At 37.1% G+C, this 20,761-nt stretch overlaps 1 protein-coding gene across 10 annotated transcripts in view; it reads left to right on the plus strand.

Annotated features, from left to right (window-relative positions):
* DMD (dystrophin) overlaps positions 1–20,761 on the plus strand; it is a 2,236,915-nt gene that overhangs the window by 1,035,660 nt on the left and 1,180,494 nt on the right. For all 10 annotated transcript variants that reach the window (XM_024988361.2, XM_024988358.2, XM_024988360.2 and 7 more), the window contains one exon: positions 696–843. In XM_024988361.2, coding sequence (XP_024844129.1) covers positions 696–843 — 148 coding nt within the window. The remainder of the gene's footprint in view (positions 1–695; positions 844–20,761) is intronic.

The raw sequence follows: 20,761 nt of genomic DNA on the forward strand, positions 1-20,761 counted from the left end.
CATAAAGCCTTGACTCATATAATTTCTGGCTCAGTCTCTTCTGTGACCAGAAATGACCCAATAGTTCCTTCTCAATGTTCTTTTCATGTGAGATGTTGACACATTACCTTTCACAAAATTCCTTCAGCATCACAATTTAAAATGCTAGTGGATACAATGCAACTAAAAGGAGAAAGGAAGACTAGTATACCAGTTAACTGGTAGATTTCTTACATCTAAGCCAATGTACAAGTTACAGCTGTCATCCTGAATGCTTGAAGATTTTAATGAGCAGACACTTTTAGCTCAAGATATGACTGAAATTGACAGACTTTATGAGCTAATTTTTGATCTAGAAAATCTTTTGAAATTTAGTATCTAGCTTCAAAATAATTTATTAGGTATTAATGTACTTTTAAATTTCTGAAATTTTATTAAAATTAAGTATTCTCATAGGGAAGAAAACCCTAATATTCCATAATAATTGTCTCTATTTTCCTCTCAGTCACAAAGTGTATTCATTTTGAAGGGAAATGGCAACCTTTTATCAAATGTTTTAATTCATCCTATATTCAATATTAGTTATTTATGTTAACTGAAACTGACATATACAAATGTGAGAAACTATCAAAATAATAGCTTTATTAATGTAATAACATATATTCTATGTCCATATAATCCATTTATTTTTCTTGATCCCTAATTTTTATTTCTAGGCAATTTGACAGATCTGTTGAAAAATGGCGACGGTTTCATTATGATATGAAGATATTTAATCAATGGCTAACAGAAGCTGAACACTTTCTCAAAAAGACACAAATTCCTGAGAACTGGGAACATGCCAAATATAAATGGTATCTTAAGGTAAGTTTTTGAAATCTCTTTTTTTCAGACTGTTTTTATCTCCACCACAACATCACGACTGCTTAACTTCTTTAAGTTCAGGTTGTGAAGGATGATGGAAATTTATATTTCCTGACTTTTGTTGTCAGCACCGCACATGCTAGAATTTGTCATGATGATCATTTTGGAACGTTTTGTGTCAGGATGAGAGTCTAGACATAACCGGTTTATCTGATGAATTGCAAAGTGTAATTGAATCTTGAATACAGAGAAACATCTTACAGCAGGGTGTCCTGTGGCTTTAGGGCAGTGTGTGGATTTTGTCCAGGAGGAGAACTTGTGGTGTACTTGGTAATAATGTAGTCACTAGACATATCCGTCATTATAAAATTACAGTTCTGTTTCCCTAAAGACAGTCTGTGGTGATGTAGCAATATTTCTATATATTCTATTGACAAAATTTCTTCTGAGATAGGCCAGAGGCCAAAACAATACAGTAAATTGGCAGTACTTATTGACTGTTTTATGGGTTTTGTTAATGGAAGTGCAACATATGGATTATAACCATCATACAGTTTAATTTCAACTGGCTGTGTCTTTTGATTATGTAGATAAAGTGGATTGTGGAGGTTATAATTTAGGTTATAAAGTATATGGCTTAAGTATAAGAAATACTGGGTTCACTACACCAAATCTTAGGTACTTTTGCAATATTTTTTAGTTCAAATTGTTCAGGTAGCAATTTTCAGTCAAGGAGATTTGAACTGTGGCCAGTTTTTGAATGCCAGAAAATATTGATTAAGACAGATGAAAGCAAAGAAAAGGGGGTAATACATTAAATAGTCCAGGCATTTCAAAATGCTGGGTTCATAAAAGTAATATCATTTTCAACTTAACAATTCTCCTTTTTCAAATATTTTTTGCATAGAAAAGATGCCTTTTGATATTAAAGTAACCATTTATACACCCCTATATATATGTAAGCTATGTAAATGTAGAAAATTAATATTGTAAAATTTTGTGTAATTATGTGTATATCAATCAAATCTTTATACTCATCAGCATTACCATTGCAGATAGAGGAAATTCATCGATTTCTAATCTGACATCATACAGAAAATATATTTTTAATAGCACTAAAGTGAATTTTGAGCCAATGTAGCATCACCAGGTCTCTGACTTAAAGAAAGAAATATAAGGTATTTTGGGGGAGATTTATAAACCTCTTGCCATTTTGAAAGATGTCTGTCCCAAGGTAGTTATACATATTAATCTGTTTTGTTAGAAAAATAATATATACTCATTATAAAAAATGAGGCACTGTAGAGGTGTATTGTAGGTAAATATATACCCACCTTCTACTCCACAGAGAGTGGTTGTTTTGATATGGATATTGGTATATATTTCAGCTTGTCATCTCACTCAGCAATGGATACAGAAGGTTTATTAGGGAGTGTTTTTGGGAATTGAGCAATGGGTTTATGATATTCCTTGGTATAGTTTTCTTCATGTTTCTTATTCTTGTGGTCTGTTAAGCTTCTTGGATTTGTGTGTTCATAGTTTTAATCAAATTTAGAAATTTTAAAGGTGTTACTTAAAAATAATATTTTTCTGCTCCTTGCCCTTTTCAGGGACTCTGATAGCGTATATTATGCCACTCACTGATGTTCTGTTCTTTTTATTTTCAGTCTTATTTTCTCTGTAATTCATTTTAAATAATTCCTATTGTCAAATGGACCAATCTATTTTTTAGCTTATCTAGTCTGTGGTTTATCTCATCTAGTGTATAATTTTAACCTCATACATTGTTGTCTTGTGTGATTCAATACAATGCTGAAATGTGGTTTGAGAATTTTAACATTTTCCATGTTAATATCTTAACAGACCTCAACATTCAATCTTTACCTTCTGAGAAATATGGAATACAGTTACAATAACAGTTATAATGTTTCTTGTCTACCAGTACTATCATCTCTGTCTATTTTCGGTCAATTCCAATTATTTTTTCTCCTTTCTATGAGTGTTATTTTCCTGCTTCTTTGGATGACTGGTAATTTTTGATTAGATACCAGATGTGAATTTTAACTTGTTGAGTGCTTGATATATTTGTGCAGATAAATATTGTTGACCTTTGTACTGAAACATAGTTATTTTTGCTTGGAAATAGTTTGATCTTTGGAGTGTATTACTCATATACTTTGAGTTTTGAGCAGAACAACCTAAAATCTAGGGCTAAATTTTCCTCACTACTGAAGCAAAACCCATCTGAATACTCGCTCTGATGTTTTTGTATGATGTTTTCCACTGTTTCTGGCAGGAACGGGTACTCTCCCAGCCATATGTGAGCTCCGGTGATTGTCTGCTTTAATTACTGTGTATAGTTCTTTCCCTTGACGTTGGTAGTTTCTTGTTGTTGTGCTTCCCTGGTAGCTCAGTTGGTAAAGAATCCACCTGTAATGCAGGAGACCCCAGTTTGATTCCTGGGTCAGGAAGATCTGCTGGAGAAAGGATAGGCTACCTTCTCCAGTATTCTTGTGCTTCCCTTGTGGCTCAGCTGGTAAAGAATCTGCCTGCAATGCAGGAGACCTGGATTTGATCCCTGGGTTGGAAAGATCCCCTGGAGAAGGGAAAGTCTACCCAATCCAGTATTCTGGCCTAGAAATCCATGGACTATATAGTCCATGGGGTCGCAAAGAGTTGGACACAACTAAGTGACTTTCACTTTCATTTTCACTTGTCATATGGGAACTGGTTAGGATTTAACTGGAAACTGGAAGGGTGCTCTCTGCAGATCTCCAATGTTTATTCTCTGTATATCTGTCCCCTCTCTGATGCTCTGCCTTGTGACTCTAGCTACTTTGGTTCCCTTCGATACCCAGCTCCATCTCCTCATCTAAAGAAGACGCCCTGTTTTCTGCCCTTGTCCTTTGTCATAGCTTGGAACTCTATTCAGAGAGTAAGCTGGGGCAACTGTAGGGCTCACTTCATTGGTTCTCATTTGTTTCTAATTGTTCAGAAATGACTGGTTTTAATTACCCAGTGTCCAGTGTCTTTTAAAAAGTACTGTTTCATACATTTTGTTCATTTTTAAAAATTTTTAGCCAAGAAGTTAAATCTAGTCTAGGCTAGAGGCAGAAGTCCAAAACAAATTTAATGTCATTTGATTTTTGTTATGTTTGCTTCTATACAATCTTGCATGCATGCATGCTAAGTTGCTTCAGTTGTGTCCAACTCTTTGTGACCCTATGGACTGTAGCCCTCCAGGCTCCTCTGTCCATGTAATTCTCCAGGCAAGAATACTGGAGTGGGTTGCCATGCCCTCCTCCAAGGGATCTTTCTGATTCAGGGACCCAACCTGGGTCTCCTGCATTGCTGGTGGATTCTTCACCACTGAGCCACTGGGGAAGCCCTCTATACAATCTTAAAGCTGTTCAATATACAATAATTTTACTTGCCTTGAGAATGACTAAAGGTCTCTACTTCTTCACACTGGGATTTAGATGTAAGTGAACATTTCATCAGAACTTTGTTTCCTTTAATTGGATAATTTTTTAAAAAAACTATTTTATTTAGTCTGTTTTTTTACTCATTCGTTGGTGGCTCAGATAGTAAAGAATCTGCCTGCAATATAGGAGTGCTTGGTTCAATCCCTGGGTTGGGAAGATCCCCTGGAGAAGGGCATAGCAACCCACTCCAGTATTCTTGCCTGGAGAATCCCCATGGACAGAGGAGCCTGGTAGCTATAGTCCATGTGGTCAAAAAGAGTTGGACATGACTGAGAGACTAAGCATAGCACACAGTACATACATAAGGTATAAAAGGAACTTCTTTTATACTTGGAAAAAGTTTTTCTGGCTAAGGAACTGTGAATGGTAACACAAATCTTCTAAACAGTTACAGTGTCCTTCCCCCCTCCCCCTGTGATTAAGAAGGTCCAAAATCCTGCATACACACTTGTGTATACCCGCATAGACACACATACATTTAAGAAAACTGAGGTTATCTTTCTAGTCTGTTAAGTCTCAGAAAAGGGTCCAGAAAGACACTATCAGCCATATCCATTGATAAGACAAATGAAATCTGGTAATTTCAGCTCTCTTGGTCATTATCATTATTGATTAACTAACAATGAATTATTCTTGTTGTTGTTTAGTCGCTCAGTCACGTCCTACTCTTTTGTGACCCCATGGACCATAACCCACCAGGCTCCCCGGTTCATGGGATTCTCCAGGCAAGAATGCTGGAGTGGGTGGATACTTCCTACTCCACGGTGTCTTCCTGACCCAGGGATTGAACCTGCATCTCCTGCATTGGCAGGTGGATTCTTTGTCACTGAGCCACCAGGGAATCCCAACAATGAATAAGAGGATCTAAGTTTTTGATGAGGAATTATTTTAGGAAATAAAATGTAGATGCTACAGGTTGGCAGCAGATAGATTTGTTGCCCTGAACTTGTAATGGTTACTTTGAGGAATATCAACCAAGTAGGCCATGTACTAAACAGATATTTAAAAGGGTACACTGATGTTTAAAACCTCATCTGTATGAGTTTCAGCAAATGTGTCTGTGCTATGCTTAGTTGCTCAATTGTGTCTGACTCTTTGCAACCCCCTGGACTGCAGCCCGCCAGGCTCCTTTGTAGGTGGGAATTCTCCAGGCAAGATTATTGGAGTGGGTTGCCCGGAGTGGGTTGCCATGCCCTCCTCCAGGGGATATTCCCATCCCACAGATCGAACCCAGGTCTCCCTCATTGTAGGTGGATTCTTTACCATGTGAGCCACCAGGGAAGCCCATATATCATGTCTAGATAGGAAATAAAATGATAAATCATCGCACATTATGTGCTTGTCTGTATATACTTCTATTAAGCTGCATTTTATTTCTATTTTTAATTTAAAAAAGATAAATCCTACTGACATTTGGTGTTATTACTCAAAATAAAGTTGCTACCAATAGTGTAAAGAAAAGATTGCCTGGCTCCATGCAACTCAGCTGTTTTTTCCCCATCACAACTGAGTGATAAAATTAAGTATATTAATTAATATTTTTCAAGATATTCTAAAAATGTCATGCAGCATGGGAAATCTTTTAAAAATATCATATTTTTATATGAGAAAATATCAATCATGTGATATGCCACTAAAATTGGTCTGTTAATAAGCTCACTTAGTTATTTGTTCATGTCTTAAATATTCATTCAACAAGCAGTGATTGAGTACATATACAGAATTTTATCATCCACAAAATAGTGACATGCCACATTAGCTTATAGTAGAAATTCTGAAGATTGGCTAAGAAGTTGGAAGCCATATTCAAAAAGTGTGGGTTCTAATTCCACCTCCTTTAATAGCTACAGAATCCTATGAAGTGTCTTAAGTCTCTACATCTGTTTTGTTCTAAATAATAATAAAAATGAGATGTGCATAAAGTACTTAAAATTTCATTCTCCACAAAATAATTACTCATTACACATTAGTCTAACTAATCACACTTCCTAAGTGATTAACCTGTATCTATGAGAACAGAAGTGCATTTACTGAATTGCTATCCCCAAACATCTGAAATATAGATTGAATAACCAGGTATTTTCAATAATGCTTATTTTTATGTCTTGTTACATTTTCTCAAAGTATAACTCTTGGATTAAAAAGTGAGGAAACTTCCACTTCAACCAAACAAATCTTTCTCAGAAAGCTGGCATGTTTACCTCCTTTTAGAACTAAAAGAGTAAATGTTAATGAGAGTTTTCAAAGGGAAAGCTAAGCATCATGAAGGAAAGTTATAAAAATAATGTCAACTCATCTAGTGACCGAGTGAATTGGTGAGCCAACAATATGTTGAGTGAAAACAGAAAAGTGGAAATCATAACATGCTAATATTTAGCTCTACATGTTCTTCTAAATTAGAAAGAAATAAGTTTTAAAGCATGGGTTGTTATTTTAATGGAGTTGAAAATTCTAGAAGTTGACAGTAGAACTAATAAAAATCAAAATTAGATTGAGTATTTTAAAAAGTGGGATACCTTTCTATTAGTGGATATGAAGCCTATTGATTTGATTAGATAGTGCTACTTAGTGAACCGTATTAAAAGTTAACAGTCCTTTATAAAAACATTACCATGAGCAAGCAGTGCAGTGCAGTTCAGTTCAGTTTAGTCGCTCAGTGTGGTCCGACTCTGCGACCCCATGAATCGCAGCATGCCAGGCCTCCCTGTCCATCACCAACTCCTGGAGTTCACTCAAACTCAGATCCATCGAGTCGGTGATGCCATCCAGCCATCTCGTCCTCTGTCATCCCCTTTTCCTCCTTCCCCCAATCCCTCCCAACATCAGAGTCTTTTCCAATGACTCAAGTCTTCGCATGAGGTGGCCAAAGTACTGGAGCTTCAGCTTTAACATCATTCCTTCCAAATAACACCCAGGGATGATCTCCTTCAGAATGGACTGGTTGGATCTCCTTGCAGTCCAAGGGACTCTCAGGAGTCTTCTCCAACACCACAGTTCAAAAGCATCAATTCTTCGGTGCTCAGCTTTCTTCACAGTCCAATTCTCACATCCATACATGACCACTAGAAACACCATAGCTCTGACTAGATGGACCTTTGTTGGCAAAGTAACGTCTCTGCTTTTCAATATACTATCTAGGTTGGTTATAACTTTTCTTCCAAGGAACAAGTGTCTTTTAATTTCATGGCTGCAGTCACCATCTGCAGTGATTTTGGAGCCCCCAACAGTAAAGTCTGACACCGTTTCCACTGTTTCCCCATCTATTTCCCATGAAGTGATGGAACCAGATGCCATGATCTTCGTTTTCTGAATGTTGAGCTTTAAGCCAACTTTTTCACTCTCCTCTTTCACTTTCATCAAGAGGCTTTTTAGTTCCTCTTCACTTTCTGCCATAAGGGTGGTGTCATCTGCATATCTGAGGTTATTAATATTTCTCCCAGCAATCTTGATTCCAGCTTGTGCTTCTTCCAGCCCAGCGTTTCTCATGATGTACTCTGCATATAGGTTAAATAAGCAGGATGACAATATACAGCCTTGACGTACTCCTTTTCCTATTTGGAACCAGTCTGTTGTTCCATGTCCAGTTCTAACTGTTGCTTCCTGACCTGCATACAGATTTCTCAAGAGGCAGGTCAGGTGGTCTGGTATTCCCATCTGTTTCAGAATTTTCCACAGTTTATTATGATCCACACAGTCAAAGGCTTTGGCATAGTCAATAAAGCAGAAATAGATGTTTTTCTGGAACTCTCTGGCTTTTTCGATGATCCAGCGGATATTGGCAATTTGATCTCTGGTTCCTCTGCCTTTTCTAAAACCAGCTTGAACATCTGGAAGTTCACAGTTCACGAACTGTTGAAACCTGGCTTGGAGAATTTTGAGCATTACTTTACTAGCATGTGAGATGAGTGCAATTGTGTGGTAGTTTGACAATTATTTGTCATTGCCTTTCTTTGGGATTGGAATAAAAACTGACCTTTTCCAGTCCTGTGGCCACTGCTGAGTTTTCCAAATTTGCTGGCATATCGAGTGCAGCACTTTCACAGCATCATCGTTCAGGATTTGAAATAGCTCCACTGGAATGCCATCACCTCCACTAGCTTTGTTCGTAGTGATGCTTTCTAAGGCCCACTTGACTTCACGTTCCATGATGTCTGGCTCTAGGTGAGTGATCATACCATCATGATTATCTTGGTTGTGAAGATCTTTTTTGTAGAGTTCTTCTGTGTATTCTTGCCACCTCTTCTTAATATCTTCTGCTTCTGTTAAGTCCATACCATTTCTGTCCTTTATCGAGTCCATCTTTGTATGAAATGTTCCCTTGGTAGCTCTAATTTTCTTGAGGAGATCTCTATTCTTCCCCATTCTGTTGTTTTCCTCTATTTCTTTGCATTGATCGCTGAGGAAGGCTTTCTTATCTCTTCTTGCTATTCTTTGGAACTCTGCATTCAGATGCTTATATGTTTCCTTTTCTCCTTTGCTTTTTGCTTCTCTTCTTTTCACAGCTATTTTTAAGGCCTCTCCAGACAGCCATTTTGCTTTTTTGCATTTCTTTTCCATGGGGATGGTCCTGATCCCTGGCTCCTGTACAGTGTCACGAACCTCAGTCCATAGTTCATCAGGCACTCTATCAGATCTTAAATTCCATTTGAAATTAACTTCAGGAAGTAAGCAGAAGTAGGATTATTTAGATAAAACATTTTTGGCTTTAAATTAGTGAATGGTAAACATAGGGAATAAAGCAGCAGTGTGTTATTGTGGCATTAGTTATCTGCTGTTTTTAGGCAAAATATCTTCTTAAAGTCAGTCTCTAGTATATCTTTCAACATTACAACTGTGCTTCATTCCTTCATAATTTATATTGTATTAGAATTACAATGTATTTTTGTGTATTGCTGTAAGTAAATACAGTTAAAAGCTTAGCTTTGTAACATAATGATACACTTTAATTCATTGTGATTATAGATACTTAAACAACATGGATTAAGTATGTCATATCATAATGTTTATGTTCACCATCAAATCTCAAAATAATTGTTTAAATTCATTGTCTAGTTAAGAAAAATGCACTTTTTTCTTTTCTCAAATTAGAAATTTGCATGGAGAATGAAAAATTACATATAAATTATATAGTCGTAACATTACTGTGATCTCTCAGATGAGGAAATAAATCAAGGGAAAAGGCACTAGCTTCTTGGAGTTGGCAAAGGGAAGGCAAAAAAGAAGCATATAAAAGAGAGTCACAGACAATTTTAGCTGCTCTTCAGCTTTGCCTTACATTGGCTATTTGTGATGGAGGAAAATTCCAAAGCACTTTGTAAAGGACCCAGTTCTTACAAGTTTAGATTCCAAGAATACATTGGAGCTGGATAACTCCTGCTCCAACATTTGAGACAAGTGAGTTCATTTAAAAAAAAAAAAAAAAAGCTGTCTTCCTCTTAAAGGAGATACCTAGACTTTGTAATTATCCTCACCTCGCTTTCTGAGCCCCTCAAGTGGCAGACACCATCACTGAAAAATCACTGGCTTGCCCAGAAACAAAGAGTGTTGAATAAATGTGCATGGGTCACTGACACTATCTGCTATAGTGAATTTTTGTATTTTTATTTGGATATACTTTAATAACTAATTAGTAAGGTACTCCCCCAAAGGACTTTACTGGAGATAACTGACTTTAGAATATGGAGTAAATCAAAGGCTATCTAGAAAAAAGGCATATGGTGTAAAAGACCAAATTGAATACAAGTATGTTTTCTGTAGAGTTGGGTTTTTATAGTGCTGATTTTACCAGCTGGCTGGTGAGTTTGAGGGCTTCTTAATAGTCACACTGCTGGGACTCAAATGCTGATAGAGACTTTAATGAAAAAAAAAAATAATTTGAGTAAAAATTTCTGCCATCTGTTGCCCTTCATTGGGACCCCAGTGTTAAGAATAATTCATACAATTGCTGGCCCTTTATATTTCCTCAGCAGTAATAAAATTTCATAAAATTGTGTTTGGTGGTCTCAAAGCTGCCCTGCTTTATGTAACTGGAGGATGTACACTAACATAAGGGAATCAACATGAAAATTTGCTGCAAAGATAATTTGTCTCTAGTCCCTTGCTTTAGGGTTACAGTGATGTGTAAGTATGGGAATGCATCTTAAAATAAGCTTTCCAATGTTATTAGCTGGTAGAGGCATGAGAATTCAGTCTCTCAATACAGTTAAACAGTTGGGCACTTCATTCTTACTTAAATATTGTTTGCCTTTTATTGCTGCTTAGAAACTCCTCTGTAACTTCTTGGCTCCTATGCGTCTTTTCAGAAGTAGTAACAGATTTATAGGGAGTTTAGCAAAGGACAGAAAGTCAGAGAGGGGCTCTAAGTTGTTGCCTATCAAATGTCTTTTGTAAAATAAGTATATTAAAATAATTGGATAATCTCAGTGGCTTGTTCTTCAAGTTCTGTTGTGCAGCATGGTATGTTTAAGATGAAAAATTGCTATGCATTATGGAAAAGAAATAAGAACTGAAACTATAAGTTACTGTAATAGCCATAGCAGTAAAGAGCCGCTTAAAATGCATGAAAACACATCATCCCCAAGAGATCCCCATTCTTAGAGTAAGAAATTATCAGGAGAGTAAGAATCTACAAAAAATACGTAAAGTGAAGCATACTAATTCCAAACTCCAAATTGGGGGGAAAAAACCCTGCTCACATCAGCATGGAAGCATTGTGAAACATAAATTATTTAATGAAAATTAATTAATTATTTAATTAATGCTTAATTAATGCTGCTGCTGCTGCTGCTAAGTCGCTTCAGGCATGTCCAACTCTGTGCAACCCCATAGACGGCAGCCCACCAGGCTCTCCCATCCCTGGGATTCTCCAGGCAAGAACACTGGAGTGGGTTGCCATTTCCTTCTCCAATGCATGAAAGTGAAAAGTGAAAGTGTCACTCAGTAAGTGTCCAACTCTTCATGACCCCATGGACTACAGCCTACCAGGCTCCTCCATCCATGGGATTTTCCAGGCAAGAGTACTGGAGTGGGGTGCCATTCGGTAATTTTTATGTACAATACTTTGCAAAGAGGATGTTCCAGCCACTCTGATCTCATTGCTGTCTCTCCTCGCATACCTTCTTCCTATTCCTTCTAACGCTAGTTCCTTCCATTAAATTTGTTTTTCTTTTTGCTAGAGGTTCTACCCTATCCACAGTCTTTATCCCCTGTGTCCTAATTCCCTCCCTCTCAGGACTTTTGTACACTTCTCTACTTACATATATCTGTGTTCTGATGTTATCTTCTCAGATATGCTTTTTGTAAATTCTCCTGTTTTAAAAAGGCCATACACACACAGGCTTAATTTCTCTCCGAATTATCCTGCTTCAGTTTCATCATAACACTGTCAATTTTTGAAATTTTAATATATGCACGTTTATTTTCTCTAGTTCCTACCAGAATGTAAATCTTGCAGGGACCTTGTGTTTCATGGTTCCCAATATACCCTCAGTACCTAGAACAATCTTTTCATACATGTAACACATTATATTCACTATAATGAATAATTGGATAAATGAATTATATTTTCATCATATTATTTGCCTAAACAAACTATCCCCAAACTTGTACTTTCTGCCATTTTTACCCCATCTTCTATGCAAGAAAATCTTCCTTTCATGGAGCCACCCTCTCTTCTTTGTACAAAATACTTGAAACACTCATATTTGCTGAAAGTTTAACAATATGATGGCTTCTATTCTCTGATCCTTTGAGTATATCATAAATATCAAAATTCATTCGACAAACGTTTAGTGTCAGCCTACTGTGTGCAAGGGAGGCACTTGGCTTGTGACTAGGGATACAAACTTGGCAAAGTGTCCCCTTTCCTTTAGTAAGCTCACAGCCTCATGTGTTCATCACATAAAGTTCAGTTCAGTCGCTTAGTTGTGTCCCACGCTTTGCGACCACATGGACTACAGCACACCAGGCAGGCCTCCCTGTCCATTACCAACTCCCGGAGCTTACTCAAACTCATGTCTATCGAGTCAGTGATGCCATCCAACCATCTCGTCCTCTGTTGTCCCCTTCTCCTCCTGCCTTCAATCTTTCCCAGAATCAGGGTCTTTTCCAAGGAGTCAATTCTTCGCATCAGGTGGCCAAAGCATTGGAGTTTCAGCTTCAGCATCAGCATATGAAGGCCAAGGTAGAAATGCATGACAACATGTTAACACTGGAGCCAGCATAGCAAAATAAGTGTTTTTCTACAGCAGTTAAGTATTTCTTACCCAGTTAGCGCAAGTGGTAAAGAATCTGCCAGCCAATGCAAGAGACATAGAGGCATATTTGATCCCTGGGTTGAGATGAACCCCTCGAGAAAGAAATGGCAACCCACTCCAGTATTCTTGCCTGGAAAATACCATGGACAGAGGAGCCTGGTGGGCAACGGTCCATGGAGTCGCAGAGAGTCAGATTTGTCACTCCTCCGTAACACTGCTGGGATTCCCAAAGCCAACTGGGAGAAGATTTTAGGAAACAGAAAAGAGCAATATGGTGAAAGGCAACATAAGGAGAGAGCTCGCTCTGAACAAGTCATACAAAGAGACTGAGAAAATGTTCTGACATGAGTTGTAAATTTTGAACGATGATAAAATTGACAAATTATAGTACAAGAGGCCTGTTCACAGATGAGTTGGTTCAGGATGAACTATTCATCAAGCTGAATAGCAAGTATCTAGTCATAAGAACGGTGAATCTTCCTACTGTAGAACCAAATTATAGGTACAAGCCAGAGATCAGGGTTGTTTGCAAACATCATAGTTAACAAATTTTTAAATTCTTGTTCTTTTGTGAAGCTAGAGTTGACAGCACTTTACTGGCAGTAAACTTGTTTTAGGCTATTTTGATCAAAACTAGTAAGGAGGAAAGATTCAGGGACATGAGTGAGTGAAAGATAGTAGAGAAGTCTAATATGAGTGCATATCAGACCACGTAGTGGCATATTTCACCTTGAGATTTTATTGGCTCACAATTACTTTCTCTTTGTCAATAAATAATTTTACTTTATAGATTTAGAGTCCTCGAAGTTTTAGTGCCCTCCTTGTCCTAGATATAGTCATTCATTTTACTTAATTGGATCATTTTGAGGAATAATTCAACCTGAAACAAACTAATATTGCTACCATAGGCTCTAGAACTCCATGTGGAACGCTGAACTGATCATTATTAGAGTAAATATCTCACCTATGACATCCTTCAGATGTTTGACAATTAAAGGAGTTTGATATACTACATAGTACACTAAATATTATTGACACTGTGAATATTAAATTCTCCATAAAAGGTATCTTATGGGGCCAAATCCTGCTAGCTGCCTGTTTTTGCAAATAGTTTTATTGGAACCCTACCACATTTATTTACTATCTATAACTGCTTTCTGGCTACAGAGGCAAAGATAAGTGGTTACCATGGAGACTGCCTGGCTCACAAAGGCCCAAATATGAACTATGTAGCTTTTTACAGAAAAAGTTTATTAACTCTTGCTTTAGAAGATAGAGTAATAGTGTAATAAAAAGTTGCAATAAAAGTGCAAGGGTCCTTCTTACCATCTCTTTAAATATTCTTTGTTGCTTGAGATAACAGTAAAATAGACTTCAACCATGATTATCAAATACACTAAAAGTCATGGTAAGAAAACGTAAATCAAAATAGACTTGTTATTAGAGTCAACTTCCAACTCCATGCATTAGAAGAAGGGGTAAGATTAAAAATAAAAAGATTTTAAAGTCACTTAAGTAGTGTGTGGTGGACTTAAACATTTTAAAGAGAATATAAAAACTATTATCCTTACTAATAGTACTGCCAGGTCCTCTTGAGTACCTGAGCGTCTTCATGGGACAATAAATCAAGTGTTTTGTCCAAGAGAGTTCTTGAGGTTGTTCTGCCAGAGCATTTCTCCCATCACCTCTATGGTCCTAAGCATAGGACCCAAGCTGGGCTAATCATTTTCTTTCTTGAGACTTTTAAACTTGAGAGAAGAGATAAGTTTGGACTTCGTCCGTTCTAAAGAGAAGGCCTGGTCAACACCAACAAGCGACCCTTGCTGTGGGCTCCCTCTAGAGTCCTGATTGTCCCAAGTTTGATTCTTTGATTTTTCCCTTCCATCCTCTGAACTCCATTTTCTGAATGTGGATTTCCTTACTGGCAGAGACAGTTTCTATTGCTTATAAGTGAAGAACTCTAATGGAGACCTAGTGCCATCAGAGAAACTCTTCTTCTAGCCTGGTTCCTTTTGTAAATACGTTTGAGTACCCTTGGAGAGCCTGCACAGCATAACCATTTGCATGTAATGAACAGTGTGCAATACTTTGAGATTGATGTGCAATTTCTATTTGACAGGAGAAAAACAATTAGGATCAACTGTGGTCGTATATTCCAGAATACCAATGTTGTTTTCACACTTTAAGTGTTGTTGGATCATTATATGAGATTCATAATTTCATCCTGTTGTACCCACTTTTGCATTACCATTCAGTCTTAATTTATTATACACTATTAAAAGTTTTTAGGTAATTTGTTCTTATTGCTACTCAGACATTAAAATGTCTTCAGGCTGTGAAAAGGAATAAATTTAATGTTCCAGCATAGTTATCGAAATCCTGGCATTACAACTAATAGTACAGGCTTATATTGTATTGTAAATCCTAGTTAACATGGATTTATTTTGAAAATCCCTTTTACTGCTATTTGTAAATAATACATTTTCAAACATTTTTGCCCTTGAATTTCTATTTGTTTTTAAATAATATATGACACTTGTATGTGCTTACAAAAGGACAATATATGTATTTTTAAATATTAACAATGGATTGCTGAAACAACCTTAACTTTAAAACAACACAGTTGTTTAAAAAATAATAAGCTACACGGCATGGCTTAACAGAGGCTTGTAAACCTTTGTTTAAGATCCACATGCTGTAATAAGCCAACACTACCAATCCGTAGTTTATAGGATTTTGCAATTGTTATCTTAAAATCAGGACTATCCCTAAAAGAGTATTCAGGGCAATTCAACCAGTACATAACCACCCAAGATACTGTCATCTAAGGAGACAGAATTCTTTAACTCCTTCATAGTCTCATTGGGATATCATGAAGAACAGAAATTTTGAAATAGAATTGTAATGATGTTCAAATAAGAGGAGTCCATGACACCAACCACTCCCATGCATAAGGCTGGGAGTCTAATCAGTTAGTTGTCCTGCCTGAGGGATGGATCTGTCCATGAAATTACCCTTATTTTGGAGAAACTGTGTAGCACCACTATGTTTGAACATTTACCACGAGCAATTCCTTCTATTTCAATTAACCTTTAAAATCAATACATGTATTCAGCAAACTTTTACTTTGGAGCTACTTTCTGTCAGACCCTGTGCTAGGTGCTTAGGACATAAAAATTAACAAAATTCTAGTCTACTCACAGAGAAGTCAAGGTTCACTAAAGATGATAGACATTTAAACAATTGAAACATCAATATACATTCAGTAGAGGGATATTTAAGCAACTAAAATAACATCTAAGAGGTGTAATAAAGATATGTACAATAACAGGTGTTGGGGAAAACACAAGAAAAGGATTGACTAATTGACTAGAATATTTGGAAGTGTTTCACAGGAAAGAAGATGAGGGAAGCCTCAGTTCAGTTCAGTTGCTCAGTTGTGTCTGACTCTTTGCAACCCCATGGACCACAGCACACTAGGCCTCCCTGTCCATCACCAACTCCCAGAGTCTATTCAAACTCATCTCCATTGAGTCGGTAAAGCCATCCAACCATCTCATCCTCTGTTTTCCCCTTCTCCTCCTGCCTTCAATCTTTCCCAGCAACAGGGTCTTTTCAAATGAGTCAGTTCTTTGCATCAAGTGGCCAAAGTACTGGAGTTTCAGCTTCAACATCAGTCCTTCCAATGAACACTCAGGACTGATGTCCTTTAGAATAGACTGGTTGGATCTCCTTGCAGTCCAAAGGACTCTCAGGAGTCTTTTCCAACACCACAGTTCAAAAGCATCAATTCTTTGGTGCTCAGCTTTCTTTATAGTCCAACTCTCACATCCGTACATAACTACTGGAAAAACCATAGCCTTGATGAGATCAACCTTTGCTGACAAAGTAATGTCTCTGCTTTGTAATATGCTGTCTAGGTTGGTCATAACTTTCCTTCCAAGAAGTAAGTGTAAGTAAGGGGGAAAGCCTACATCCAGAAAAAGGGGAAAACATTTAAAAAGTGAAGGTGTTATGAGAAATTGTGGTTTAATTGGGACACAATAAGGATCTCTTGGACAGATTAAAGATGCATGGAAAGAAATGGGAAAGGTTAGGACTCATTTCCTTTTCTCCTGGTTACATTTTAGGTTTATTTTTTCTCGTGTTTTTTTGTTTGTTTGTTTGTTTTTTTAATCTAGTAGGCTAGTATTTTCCAAACTGTGAGTCATGATATCAATTTTTATATCACCATCAGCTTTTGTATTTAGTGAAGCAAAATAGAAATTTTCAGGGTTCATCACACAGAGGAAAGTATCATTTCACTGATTTTTTGTTATAATCATGTGTGTGTGTGTGTATGTGTGTTATTTCTGATTGTCAAAATAATAATTGTGATAATATGATGAGTATAAGGGAAAACTATTAGTTTTTAAAAAATTAAGAAGCCAGTTTAGAAATGGATAAGTAGGGAAGATGGTATAAAACCACGTTTACAAAAACAGGTCCAGAAAGATGTAACACAATACTTATTTAATTAATATTTATAGTAATATTTATTTATTTAATTGCAGTAGTGTTTAAAGTTGCTTTTATTTATATTTAAATATTATAATAAATATTATTTGATGTGATTCTCAATAAAAAAATAGGAAGTAGTAACATTATACTTATAACTTTTTATGACTTAGAACAATTAAATAATTTTATTCCAAATCACAAGCAAATAACTAAAGGCCTTGGAAACTGAATATTATGTGGCTTACTGACCATCAGCCAGAAGTTTGAAATGTTAAGAACAAGTTAAATCACATCTCTGTCTAATAAGTATTGTGGAAACTAATAAAGAGAATAATATCCACCACTCACTATAGGGCCAGGCCCTCCTAAGAGGCCTTAAGGATATTAAGTAATAAAAATGAAACTTCTTTCATCCATAAAAATGGTGTTTAGTGATCAGTATAACCCCAATTAAACCCATCTTATGTCATTATCAATATGGGTGACACATAACCTCTTTATTGCTATGGGTTATCATTTGACGCATAGTTCATCAAAATCAGAGTATTAGAAGTTATTTTTATTATTAGAGATGATGTTAGACTTGTTACTGATGACAATAACATTAGTCATAACATAATAAGGCACTTTCCAATTTATGAAGCCCTTTCAATTACTCCTACTGAGATATAGATTTGGGAGATCCTTTATGAGCTACCAGGTAGCTCAGCTTGTAAAGAATCTGCCTGCAATGCAGGAGACCCAGGTTTGATTCCTGGGTTGGGAATATCCCCTGGAGAAGGAAAAGGCTACCCACTCCAGTATTCTGGCCTGGAGAAATCCATGGACTGTATAGTCCATGAGGTCACAAAGAGTCAGACACGACTGAATGACTTTCACTTTCACTTTTCTTTATAAGATGTCTATTATTGAGGGAACAGTAGATACAAAAGCACCCATGATTTGAAATAAAAGCAGGTTTTTGGTAGGAGGCCAGAATTTGGTAAGCAGCCCAGAAGACAAATCTGTGTAGCGACAGCTGATGTTCTCTAAGAAAAACCTTGTCCAAGGGACTTTCAAGAAGAGTCTTCTCCAATATCACAATTGGAAAACATCAATTCTTTGACACTCAGCCTTCTGATCCAACTCTCACAGCCATACATGACTACAGGAAAAACTATAGCTTTGACTAGACGAACCTTTGTCAGCAAAATGATGTCTATCTCTCTCTTTTTTTTTTTTTTAATACACTGTCTAGGTTTGTCATGGCTTTTCTTCCAAGGAGCAAGCAGCTTTTAATTTTGTGGCTGTAGTCACCATCTGCAGTGACTTTGGAGCCCAAGAAAAGAAAATCTGTCACTATTTCCATTGTTTTCCCATCTATTTGCCATGAAGTGATGGGACAGGATGCCATGATCTGTGTTTTATGAATGTTGAATTTTAAGCCAGCTTTTTCACTCTCCTCTTTCACCCTCATCAAGAGGTTCTTTAGTTCCTTTTTGTTTTATGTTAGGAGAATGAAAATGACTTTAAGTGGCAAGAGCTTAGGGAACTCAGGTTCCCAGGTGGATGGTGTTTGCTCAGACTGGACAGGCAAATTTGGAACTCTTTGTGAAGGACATTGTAAGACCCATGCCCAAGTCTGTGTTTTAGCATATAAATAACAGTTACTGAATGTATTTTAGTAGAAGAGTGTCTGGACAAAAGTGGAAGTTTTAAAGATAAGCTTTGTTCGGGACACTTATGGTTTCTTGTGTACTTCCTAGATTTTTACACTATAATTTTGGTGAGAACTTTGTAAGGCAAGCTGTAGCTTCAGTTCAGTTACAGTCATGTCCGACTCTTTGCAACCCCATGGACTGCAACATGCCATGCTTCTCTGTCTATCACCAACTTCTGCAGCTAGCTCAAACTCATGTCCATTGAGTTGGTGATGCCATCCAACTATTTCATCCTCTGTTGTCCCCTTCTCCTCCTGCCCTCAGTATTTCCCAGCATCAGAGTCTTTTCCAATGAGTCAGACCTTTACATCAGGTAGCCAAAGTATTGGCGTTTCAGCTTCAGCATGAGTCCTTCCAATGAATATTCAGGACTGATTTCCTTTAGGATGGAATGGTTGGATCTCCTTGCTGACTGAGGGACTCTCAAGAGTCTTCAACACCACAGTTCAAAAGCATCAATTCTTCAGCAATAAGCTTTCTTTATTGTCCAACTCTCATATGTATATATGACTACTGGAAAAACCAGAGCTTTGACTAGATGGGCCTTTGTCGGCAAAGTAATGCCTCTGCTTTTTAATATGCTGTCTAGATTGGTCATAGCTTTTCTTCCAAGGAACAAGCATCTTTTAATTTCATGGCTGCTGTCACCATCTGCAGTGATTTTGGAGCCCAGGAATATAAAGTCGGTGACTGTTTCCATTGTTTCCCCATCTACTTGCCATGAAGTGATGGGACCAGATGCCATGATCTTAGTTTTTTGAATGTTGAGTTTTAAGCCAGCTTTTTCACTCTCCTCTTTCACTTTCATCAAGAAGCTATTCAGTCCCTCTTCACTTTCTTCCATAAGGGTGGTGTCATCTGTGTATCTGAGGTTATTGATATTTCTCCCAGCAATCTTGATTCCAGCTTGTGCTTCATCCAGCCCAGCATTTTACATGATGTACTCTGCATATAAGTTAAATAAGCAGGGTGACAATATACAGCCTTGACGTACTCCTTGCCCAATTTGGAACCAGTCTGTTGTTCCATGTCCAGTTCTAACTGTGCTTCTTGACCTGCATACAGATTTCACTTTGAAGTAGTTTAGCATACTTGAAACAGTGCATCCTCAAATTTTTATTAGAGGAACATACATGACAGATTTTGTGGTCCTGTTATGCTTATTTTCTTTTTAGACATTCCACATGTAAACACATTTTAAATGGTTTATTTCTACTTAAGTATCCATCTGAAGGTGCTGTGTGTGTTTTTTGGTTGAAAATAAAGCAGCACATGTGATTAAGATGGACTCATTGTGGTCATAAGGGAATCAAGAATATCACATTAAAAGATCAAATTAATTTTAAAAAATAGGGCCCAAATTGGTTATTTTGTATATCATTGTCAGCTTTCCTCAAATCAGATATTAAGTCCTTGCTTCCAAAAGAGGCAATACTACAGAATGGGTATCAGCATGGGCTCTTTGCTGGTTAGATTCCACCAAACAACTCTCTCAATATGTAACTAAACAAATATTTGTAGAGGACCTACTATGCACCAAATACTATTCCGAGAAACAGGAATCTGGTAGTGAAACAAACAAGTATACACTCTCGTAGAGTTCTCAAAGGAGAAATAAAGGAAAGTCTGTGTAGTAATATTCCCATCTTTAATTTCTTCTTTCAAAATAAATATTCCTCTTTGAGAAATACGGTCCCTCATTATCTATAGCTGTCAACACTGCAATAATCATTTAGCACTTCTAAGTGATTTCTACCTTTTGGCTGAAGGAAACTTGGAAGCCCTAACCTCTCATTGCACAGAACTGTTGATGAGTAAGAGAAGGGAATGACTTTCCCTGTATCTTGTTGGCTATCGCCTGACAATCAAAAAGAGCCATAGGCAAATTGCCAAGGGGCTAGGAGATAGGGTCACCCATGAAGAAGATGGAAAGAGAGGAGGGAAGAATGAAGGGTGTGAGAGATGAAGGGTCATCCCC

Source organism: Bos taurus, chromosome X (genome assembly GCF_002263795.3).
Source record: "Bos taurus isolate L1 Dominette 01449 registration number 42190680 breed Hereford chromosome X, ARS-UCD2.0, whole genome shotgun sequence".
In the NCBI taxonomy this organism is placed as follows: domain Eukaryota; kingdom Metazoa; phylum Chordata; class Mammalia; order Artiodactyla; family Bovidae; genus Bos; species Bos taurus.